Below are 11,479 nucleotides of genomic sequence, written 5' to 3' on the forward strand. Positions count from 1 at the left end.
TAACACCCAACCCAAGTTGCCTGCTTTGTGAGCACTCTTGTATTGATTTTTACTTGGAGTTTCGAAGAGGAAGTTCATTGTTCGGATTTACGAGAAATTTTCATAAATAAGTGATAGAAATTTTGACAGAAAAGGAATTTTTTTTTTTTGGGTTGGGATTTGAGAGAGATTTTATTTTGTTAAATCAAGTGTAACGCTATGACAAAAATTTTCATTGTAGTCCGATAGTAACTATATTCTTTGTAGGGCTTTATATTTATGGTTTGACCTCTTTTTCTTTTTCTTTTAGAAGAATTTGAACTCCATTTCTCATGTTTTGTGGATAAAAACACAAAAATTAATAATACATAATCCTTTTAAAATAGATCAAAATTATAACGGTTTTACATATATATAAATATATATATATATATATATATATATATATATATATATATATATATATATATATATATAAATAAAGAACATTAAAAAAAAAAAAATAGTCCACTTCAATTTCAAGGTGATATCCACGAAATAATATTAATCAATCCATCAAAACAGCGAAACCTACATTCCACCGTATAAATATTCCCACCAAATCCGAAGATAAAAAAATAAAAAAATAAAAAAATAAAAAAATCCTACATAAAAAAAAAAAGAATAAATAAATTATAATTCTAAGGGTCCTAATCATCCTATGGTTACATCCTACCATGTAATATCACTTGCTTGCATAACATTGAAGGAAGGAGTTAAAAAAAAAAAGTCCACACCTATGAAACTTCTTGGAAATATCCACCAAATTTAGTACTATCAAATATCAAATCTTTAGAAAAAGTCCTATAAATAAACCCTTTAGAAAAATAAAAACTTGAAAAAAGAAAAAAAGAAAAATCAATCCATTGAGACGAAAATCTAATGCGACGGCCCCTCTTCTCCATCCACCTTGACAATCGAATCCCATACATCCAAATCACATCCTATAACCATTAATCCGACTAAACAAGCAAGAGTTTTGCTACTAACATGAAACATATTTTAGTGCTTAAATCTTACTACAATGACTTTAGTATTTTATTGAAATGGAAAAAATCAAAATCCATTTCATTGCTGTTTGTAACTTTTTTTTTATATAGAAAAATTGGTAATGGCCTTTTTAAACATTTTTCGGAAAAAAGTAAAATACTACAAACAAGATAAATTTCACAATATCTCAATTGCCATATATATATATATATATATATATATATATATATATATATTAATAGGCTATACTCAGAGAAAAATCAATTAGAATTTGAAATTAGAATTTTGCGCCATATGTTTAAATTTATGTGGAGGACCTTATTCACTTAAATTTGTGTCATGTGTCCACTTAAGTTAAATTTGTGTCATGTGTTCACTTAAGTTTTTTAATTTATGTACCAAATAAGTTAATGAGTGCAAAATACTAAAAATTTAATATTAATAAACTATAAAATTTAAAAAGAAAACCAATCACATATGCTCAATAAAAATCACCACACAATAAAGATCACCACATGTTCTATCTTATTAAAAATTAAGAAAAAAATAATCATAAGTAATAATAAATTTAGGTAATAATTTTAATATGTGACTAATTATATTTATCTTTTAAAAAAAATAATTTGAGTAACTATTTATATTTTTATGATAAAAATTGTGTTTAATTTTAAATATATCCATACGTAATTACGTATGCATGTGTTACATGCTATTTTCTTTCAATAATTTGATTGATAATGTTTATTTTTATAATAAAAATTATGTTTTATTTTAAATGCATTGATATGTTTGCATGAGTTAGACACTTTGATACTAATTATAATTAATATAATACGTATTTTGAAAATACGATTTCAACTAAAGTATCTACGACGATAATGCGTGTCAACGCGTTTCTATTATTCTCTGGCCATTTAATAAAGTTGATAAAATTGTGATTCATTGAATACCCCTGCTGTCACGGTATCATCCAACAACCAAACTCTTTCACCAAAGAAAACTCCATTCGTTCAATAAATAACAACAACAAAAACCAGAAAAAGCTGAAGACTTTGTTCATTACCCAAAATCCCAGAAAGAGAGAGAGAAAAAAGAAAAGATGTTCGGATACACAAAAGTAAGCAACACAAAGGTCGGTGGGGATGTGGAAATAGACTTGGAGACAGGAGGTACAAGCACTCTGTACCCGGGTCTGAGCCACGGTGAGAACCAGCTTCGATGGGGGTTCATTCGCAAGGTGTACGGAATCGTAGCCACACAGCTTGTCCTCACCACCATCGTCTCCTCCATCACCATTTTCTACACTCCTGTCAACGAGGTCCTCAAAGCCAATCCTGGCTTCTTGCTCTTCCTCATGTTCCTCCCTCTTGTCTGTACGTATCTTTTACCTTATAGCTTTGATTTTAAAAAAATAAATAAAATTGGGGTTTTTTTGGTTAAAGATTTATCATTTACGTTTGACCCATTATGGATTTGTGGTTTTTATTCGATTCGGTGATCTGGGTATTTCGTGTTTTTGAGTTTTGACTTAAACCCAGATCTATTCTCTTACACCCACGTGTCTATGTTTATATGTATGTTGACCTAAGAGCAAATCGGGTTTGATGAATTTGTTGGGTGTAAAAGTAGAGTTTTTTGTATCTAAAATTGAATCCGGGGGGTTGGTGGGTTTTTGCTGTTTGGTGAAATGAAATAGAGAAATGCATAATTTTTAGATGAATTGAGGCTCTTCTCAGACAAAAAAAAGGGTAAAGATTAATAATTGTGATAGATGATGATGATGATGATGATGATTTGTGACAGACTTGCTGATTAGTGTGCTGAGGATCCATAGCCAATTCCAAAAGTTAAAATGAAAAAAGAAAAAAAGTCTTTTTGGGTTCTCTTTGATTGGCATTTGATCATCTGTCTATTTGTTTGCAATATCTCGAGTTTTTGTAACTGTTTACATGTTTTTACTTTTGATGATTCGCTGTGTAATGGGAAAAGCTGAGATTAGGATATGAGAATCTCCATTTTGATTGCTTCTATGCAGCAAGATAAGCATCTTAAAGGATTTCTAAATCCCTCTTATTTATTTATTTTGTTGATTCCTGTTTATAAAAAATGTGTAGATTTCTGCAAAATAAAATTATCCAAACACCCCCCCACCCCCACCCCACAAAAAGAAAAAAAAGAAAAAAAAAAAGCAATTGTAGGGAGCCTTGTTGTTGTTGATGGGACTCTCACTGGGGGAAAAATTAAAACTAAATTTTCATGGTTGAACTTCTGTCTATTGTGAGCATTGTGGAACATAACTTTATAGTGTGCTCTATGAAACTCGTATAGTCTAGCTGAAATGGCAACTGGGCAGAGGGTGTGCTTTTGGGTTCAAGGCCCATCAGATGCGTGTGTAACTCATCAGTAGACAAACAATTCTATTATTTTTATTGATGTCATGCTTGAGGCCGATTACCCTCTCAACTAGATACGTAGATTACCTGAAATGGCAAGTTTATGCAAAGTTGAACTTTCATCAGCTGTTCTAGCCTCAGGCGATTCACTTGCTGGAGTACTCAGTTGGATCCTACTTGTGTTTTTGTTACAATATGCTAGTTTCATCTTATTAATCAGCCTTAATCTCTGCAGTGTTGTGGCCCATGTATGTGTATCAACAAAAGCATCCATTGAACTTCGTCTTCCTTGGACTTTTCACCTTGTCGCTGAGCCTCACAGTTGGTGTAAGCTGTGCCAACACAGATGGTGAGCATCTTCTTTTCCCCCATTAGATTTCCTGGTGAGAAATCAAGGATGAAATGCAATTTTATAGAATTCCGATCTGATTTTTGTTGTGCATTGGTATTTGCAGGAAAAATTGTGCTTGAAGCATTAATTTTAACCTCAGCCGTGGTCTGCTCCTTAACTGGGTACACTTTCTGGGCATCTAAGAAGGGCAAGGACTTCAGCTACCTTGGACCAATCTTGTTCACCAGCCTCTTTGTCCTTTTTCTAACTGGTTTTATCCAGGTCAGATTCTTGACTTTCTTTGTATTTGGCTTGCCATGAATTTTGTTATTCTGAACATATTCACATAATGCACGTGCAAGTGCACTAACAGTATTGATCTGACCTGGTGGATATTGTGTTGTTATGTAGGTATTCTTCCCACTTGGCTCAACATCTTCTGCCATTTATGGTGGAATGGGTGCTATAATTTTCGCAGGCTACATAGTTTATGACACTGACAACCTCATCAAGCGCTTCACCTATGATGAGTACATTTGGGCTTCCATTACTCTTTATCTTGACATTCTGAACCTGTTCCTCGCCATTTTGAGGATGATGAGACAGGGCAACAATTAGTTGTGCCGTGTAACTTTGCAAGCCTTGTTTAAATCAATCAAATGATACTCTACATATCTTTGTCTGCTGAGACCAAAGGCATAATTGTGGATAACATGTTTCCATGAACTATCGTAGTACAACTGAGTGGGCTGTTATGACATACATATTCTATTCCTACATTTGCGTTAATCGTAAATATATTTTGTGGATTGTTTTCCATTTCTTGTTGCTATTACTGTACTTACACATGTTATAGAACTGCAGGACCTCCTTGATCGGCTACTTTTGGTCGTTTTAATGCCAAAAAAAAAATCAGCTTGAATGATTAATGTTCATCTCTGGCAGCACTTTACTCCTTAGCAGGTTATAGTGTTCTTGAGTCATTGAGATGATTTCTCATTTTTCTGCTAATGAATTAACCATGATTTTGAGAAGAAAGGACAAAGATTGTATCTATTTTTATCCGCGGCTTCTTGCCCCCCATTTTTTTGTTTTTGTTTTTTTTTTTCTCCAGTTTCTTCTTTTCAGTACCAGTTCTGCACAAACAAGAAGCTGCTACATTGCCAGGCGGCATGAGTCTGCGTATCTGGCAGTACTTTTTTCCTTGTTTTATAATTTGTTCAACTACATCAGTTCATCTATAATCTTTTAAAATAAAATAGCACCAATTTTACACATTTTAATCTAAAATATATTCACATCAATCTTTATAAAAATGTGTAAATATACACCATAATCCTGTATATGAACAAGAATCGTGAATATATTCATGGTTCCTGTTCACCATGTAAATAATTTTTTTATTTATTTATTTTCTCTCCTCTCTATACCTTTGACTCATCTCACTGTTTAAAGAAATGTGTATAATATTTTATTTGAATATTTTACTATGTTCACCGTGTAAAGAAATGAATATTTTATTTGAATAAATGTGTGTAATAGACAAATTAATATAGTGTTTTGTAAAAATAAATATGTAAAATTAAAAAAATATGTTCTAAATATATAAAATAGAAAGAAAATTTCCACCTACTGGTGTGATACTCTGACCATATTGGATTCATTTACCAACTTCTTTTTTTTTTTTTTAAATAATCGATTCATTTACCAACTTGATATAATAATGGAGGGGAACTGACACATCTTTAGGACCCATTTCATGCTGTTCATGATCCACTTGGGAATAAAGTAATTCCAAGCTAAAAGCTTTTTCGCTGGTCCTCAATTCAACAACTTGATAGCATATGATGGAGGAGTATTTAGAACTCCAAAAGCAATTATTATGTGAAACCCATACATACATACATATATATATATATATATATATATATATATATATAATTGGATTCTCAATTTTATGTTACTATCCAATTTAATTTTAATTTTGTGCCAAATTAATTATTAGGTGTAAAAATCGACGAGTCTAAATTCAATTAGATTTTAAATAAGATTTTAATTAGAGTCCAATTTTTCACTACTATTTATCTAAGTTTTTAATTTTTGTGACAAATGAATTATTGGGTGCACAAAATAAATCATCTAAAACCAATAAAATTCTAAATTATATATATATATAATGAGAAACTATTACATATTTTAGAAATATATAGTTTAAAAAAAGTGTAAGCTGATGCTCCACAGAGTATAATTTGAACCACTTCTAAAAAAAATGTATATTCTGAACTCTATGATTTTAATTGTTTTTAATTGTTTATGATAGGAGTAATTTTAACGGTATATGATTGGAGTAAGGAGTAATTTGCTCAAGACCCAAAAAGTTGTTATAGCCGTGCTTGTTTGTGATCCCACAAGGCCCATACCACATGGTCTTCCTATGCCTGACCCGATTTGGACAAAAGATGATGTTCTTTATCATCATTCTCCATCTGAGTCTGGTCTGGTACCAAACTCGAATCCTTTCCTTTGCATTCCCTCTCTTCTTCTCTCTCCATTTAGTTCTTTTATAAATTTTTTCAAGTTTTTCTTTTGCCAAATTAGTTTTGCATATAGGAAAGGAAACCATCATATAGTGGAACTGTATGACCTATTGACTAATGTCAAAACTATTTGACATTGTTGTATAGCAATGCGTTCCATTGTTGCTTTTAATTCAACTTGGAAATCGTTTTTTTGTCTTGGATCATGGGCGAAGTGATTATAAAATGGTTTGCTGGCAGCTTAACTCAAGTTTAAAGAAAAACTGTTCATACTTTGACTTAGAACGCCATGTTTATCTTTTGCCTAAACTTGATTTATTAAAATTTCTTGATACTCTAACCTTGTTCACGTTGCCTTGATTCATTAAAATGAAATACAATCATTTTAACTTATAAGAATTCCATAAGCTAAGAATTAATCCAGACCTGGTTGGGCATCTTTGGTACAGGGATCCTAAAATCTCTTTTCTCACAAATGAATGTTGGCCACAATTTAGATCTGGAAGCCCCCCAGATAGATCAAGGGAAAATAGCTCACCTGTAAAACCAAATTAAAGAATTTCTTTCAGCTTGGGCATATAAAATGAACTGGAAAATTTCAGGAAAAAAATTACTGCAGAATTAAGGCTGTCTAGATTCATCATAAATGTAAATTAGACAACTAAAATGACTAGGTATGTTATAATGTTCTACCATCCCTTTTAGTTGTCAAATTTCATTATAAATTAATTCAAACACATTCTGTTTATAACTCAAACACATTCTGCATATCTTAAGTTTGCCATATTTTTTGCATGTGGCTTGATAAAATCTGGCCAGTAGCCCCCCATCAATTAGCCAAATTTATTCATATTATTTAGGAAAAATACTTAGGTACTTCTTGAGTATAGTAAATGGCGTTCCCTTATCTCACATTCATGATAAACCTGACTAAGAATGTGAGATAAGAGCACACTACTCACTGTGCTCTGAGAGTATTCAAGAATTATTTGTTTGTTTGTTTGCACGTAGCTTTGATAAAATTTGGCTAGTAGCCAACCCCCATCAATTAGCCAAATTTTGCAACTTATGCAGAAAACTGCAGCCTTCATTGTTGAGGCTACTGTTGGTGGCGTCTCAATTGGGGTCGAGCCTAGAATGATTTTGGGGGAGGAAAAAAAAAACACCAAGAAATCTCCCAGCTTTAAATCATTGAGATTATAATAGACTGCACCCAATAGAATGCCATAAAATGCAATTAAATTAAATAACCATGAATGACTCTGATACATTGGTCAGGCCAGACCAAGCAACCAGAGAAGCCTAATCACCCAAATCACAGACACTAACAGAATGAAACTTGGCGATAGTAGAGTCAGGGAAATATATGATTCAAAGCACCATATGGTTGGGAAGAAAGCCATAAAAGATTGCTGGTTAACCCAAATCTATGTACAAGAATCTCCAATGATGGGGAATAAGTAATATAGCCCAGACAAGTATACAAATTGAATTCAATTATTAAAAACGAGACAATGTAAGATGAATCAAATCGCTTTAAACTAAAAAATAAACAGATGCAGAGACAAGAATTTACAATTTTAATCTATAAAAGGCCAAATAATCAAACACCAATAACAAACAAATGAACACTTTGCAGGGAACCCAAATCAGGGGAGAGAGTATAATAAGCTCAAATTAATCACGATTTAACATGCTTGTCATCATCATTATCGTCTTCATCTTCAATATCCCAACTCAAATCCTCCTCCTCCACCTCTGCCTTACTCAGCCGCTTACGCAAATCAACCCTATTGGAACTCAAAACAACACCATCCTCCCCTTCCCCTTTGTTCTCATCACTGCTTCCAATATCCTCAATCTCATCCCACCCGAGCTCTTCCTCCTCCGCTACCAACAATGGCTGGCTTGAAACAACCGAAACATCACTATCTCGCCCCGATTCCTCACTAATATCCCCTCCTTTCTCATCCAATTTCACACCAGCATTTTCAACAACATTGTCCCGATCCCGGGAACTGTTATCATCATCCAATACTACATTATTATTATTATTACTAATAATATTGTTCTCGCCATTTTCTTCATCATCATCATCAAAATCCCAACTCAAATCCTCTTCTTCGCCACGGGAAATCACTCGCTTCACGAGCTTAGCTCTTGCCTCCTCGGCTTGCTTCAGCTTATGTACTCTATAAAAATACCTAATCCAAAAACTCTCCTTATCAACCCTAGTCGGAACAATGTTCTCATAAATCTCTTCAATCACAGGATTCTCTCTGATCAAATCCTCAATCTCTTTCCCCTTTTCCTCTAACACAAACCCTAATTTCCACTCCTCCAAATCCTCCTCCTTCGGTTCCTCCAGATACGTGTTCAAATCGCACTGAACCGCACGAACCTGCGCGTCGAACCTACTGTACGGTTTCAAATCCGAAACCTGACTACTGCTACTCAATCGCCTACCGTTATTGGAATCGGAATCGGAATCAGAGTCGGCTACGAAGAGCTTGTCCGCACCGTGAGTGATGATCTCCGCCGTCGATTTCCATACGGAGGAGCCGATATCGTCGATGGCTTGGCCGACTGACTCGAGCGATTCCTGAGCGACGGAAGCGCCGGCGTCGAGCGAAGCCGGAAAATCCATGACGGCTCGCGACGCGACTTCTCGGATCACCGACGTTTCTTTCTTCAACCCGGACCCGAATTCCTCTATATCGCGCCGGTAGGTCTGGATCACCGACTCCGATTTCGACGCGATCGTTTTGATCAACCCGCCGAAGCTCCAAATCGCGGTGGAGCTCGGATCGGGGTCCGGGTTTGGGTCCGGGTTCGGTTCCGGAGCGTCGTCGTTTAGGGGTGGGTCCGGGTCTTCCGAGAAGACGGATTTGAAGAAATCCATTGGAAAATGTGAGAGAGAGAGAGAGGGGAGAGGGAATAGGGATTTTGGAGATTTGAAATAAGAGAAGTGTGGGGTTCGATATTATGAGAGGGATTTATAGTTAGATAATTCAGGAAGAGTTGTATTCATCCAGTTCATATTTGAAGTTGACTCAATACAATGAATTAATAAATAAATAGATAACTTTTTTTTTTTTGAGAAACAAATAAATAGATAACCTGATAAATTCTTATTCTAATTTTAAAATCTATTTTAAAAAAAAAAACAGAAATCTTGCTATCCCATTGACATGAAAATAATTTTTTTAATTATTTGAGATGTAAATAAATAATTTTTAACTTGCTTCCAAATATAATAAATCTTTTGACAAAAAATATATAAAATATTGGCAAATTACAACTTATTGTGATTTGGCTTAAATTAAGTTGTCGTGGTTTAAAATTTGACACTATATTCACTTAAGATTTGACCAAAATTTAAGTTATCTACTTGTGATTTGAAATTTCATAATGCAAGTGTTTTGATTGATAGTTTTTGATCTTGTACTTTTATGTTTTTTGTATTTTTGGAGGAGAAATATATAAAAGTATAGCAAAATTATATATTTATTCTGTTTTTAATAGACATGGGTTATAGAAATCTAACTGAGCTAACCTCAAGTAGGTAAAATATCAAATTTCAAACCACATATAGGCAACTTATATTTCGGTCAAATTAAGTGTGAGTAAATTGTAATTTGCCTTTATATATATATATATATATATATAATATAACATGCGTTTGGGATTGCGCATTTTGCGTTTTGGGAATACTGTTCATGAACCAAGTACAAAGTGAAAAACATAAACAGGTTTCAACAACAGTGTTTTGTATTTTAAAATTATTTTGCTACAATATTTTCAGCAATAAGTTTTCAGTTTTCAGCAAAATAAACCGTATCTAAACACACCCTAATATAATATAATATAATACTATAACATAATATAATCTTACCTTTATTAAAGACCATATAATCCAATCTTATCTTTGTTGAAGATAGGATAGAATATAACAATGTGTGGTCAACTTTATAAATGAAATTGACTCAATTGTAGTAAATTAATTATTGTCTCTTTCTTTCTTTTCTATTTATTTTTTCTATTTTTTGAGAAGATGAAGATGATCCAATATTCAATTTTACATCTTTTGTACACACCTTTCATCTAGCGAAGTACACAAAGAAAGTAGACACACATATGATGATGATTGATGTTTAAAATTTTTTTAACTGCTCAATTTGTTTCTGGGTTGAAGAAGATATTGTGTGTGCTGGCTTGGGAAGCATCTTATTTTTATTATCAGATATGAAAGAATACACAATTGGAAAGTGGAGTTTTAAATGGGGATCTTGAATTGCATAATGTTTAATGTTAGACGCAGAGTAGTAGCAAGATCAAAAGTATAAAACTCCATCCAAAATTGTGCTTTATCTAGCTAATTAATGGAGAATTCCCTTCTCTGTTGTTGGTGGTTAATTAATTGTTGATGTCTTTGTTGCTGTATGTATGTTTAAGGAGCTTATAGTAGGGAGAGCTGCCTTGTAGTTTTGTTCTATTATGTACCCTTGGCTGCTTGTATCTGTGTCCTGCTTGTTTTCTCTTACCCCCCAAACTGACCAAAAGAAAGAAGACAAAGAAACTTATATTATTTGTTTGTTTGCTTTGATATGACATTGTTATCATTCCTGCGTAAACATTATCGAGTTTGAGGATGACAAGGCTTCCACTCTTATGGTATCATCTAGGGGTGTTCACACTGGCCAAGCCAGAATTTCACTTTTGGGGGAAGATTAAAAGTAAAAATATTTTAAATATGTTAATCAACAATAAACTAAGAGCATTACCATCAGGTGTGTCAAATGCCAAATTTTAGTTTAGGAGGGCAAGATTAAAAGTAAAAATATTATAAATATGTTAATCAACAACAAACTAAGAGCATTACCATTAGGTGTTATTGGGCATTTGACAAATCAAACACCAAAAACCAACCCTCATCAGATATTTCAAATCTCATAAGATTTGGTATGAAGCTACAGTACGCTCTCAAATTTGAGAGCGTACGGACGAGAATGCCAAAAAATTTTATGCTTATTTTATTTACTTTTCCCCTCTCCTCCCAACACATCTCTCCTCAAGGACAAAAACTTCAGAGTCTCCCAAGGCGCACTCCAAGCTCTGGACTTCGCTGTTGTGCTCTCCGGTGACCACTTCAAGCTCCACTTCAACACCGCCCTCATCCCCTCCGTCATCGAGTGCCTCGACGACGCCAA

General features: G+C 33.6%; 2 protein-coding genes across 3 annotated transcripts; one reads left to right on the top strand and one right to left on the bottom strand.

The window, feature by feature from the left end:
- Positions 1-1,868: 1,868 nt before the first annotated feature.
- Positions 1,869-4,551, top strand: LOC142623197 (BI1-like protein). Its single transcript, XM_075796591.1, has 4 exons — positions 1,869-2,381; positions 3,637-3,750; positions 3,857-4,014; positions 4,144-4,551. Exons 1-4 carry the CDS (start codon positions 2,108-2,110, stop codon positions 4,348-4,350), a joined length of 753 nt encoding a protein of 250 aa, XP_075652706.1. The 5' UTR covers positions 1,869-2,107; the 3' UTR covers positions 4,351-4,551.
- A 2,049-nt stretch (positions 4,552-6,600) lies between these two features.
- LOC142623453 (uncharacterized) lies at positions 6,601-9,245 on the bottom strand. 2 transcript variants are annotated; one of them, XR_012842144.1, is made up of 2 exons: positions 7,881-9,245; positions 6,601-6,807 (listed from the first exon to the last, which is right to left on the bottom strand). XR_012842144.1 is itself a non-coding variant. In XM_075796872.1 (1 exon), the coding sequence occupies exon 1, from the start codon at positions 9,169-9,171 to the stop codon at positions 7,951-7,953; it is 1,221 nt and encodes a 406-aa protein (XP_075652987.1). In that variant the 5' UTR covers positions 9,172-9,245; the 3' UTR covers positions 7,747-7,950. The 2 variants fall into 2 exon arrangements, 1 of the variants encoding a protein (XP_075652987.1); XM_075796872.1 differs by lacking the exon at positions 6,601-6,807 and having other exon boundaries at positions 7,747-9,245.
- Positions 9,246-11,479: the final 2,234 nt, after the last annotated feature.

The sequence above is a fragment of the Castanea sativa genome, chromosome 2, assembly GCF_040712315.1.
Source record: "Castanea sativa cultivar Marrone di Chiusa Pesio chromosome 2, ASM4071231v1".
Lineage (NCBI taxonomy): Eukaryota > Viridiplantae > Streptophyta > Magnoliopsida > Fagales > Fagaceae > Castanea > Castanea sativa.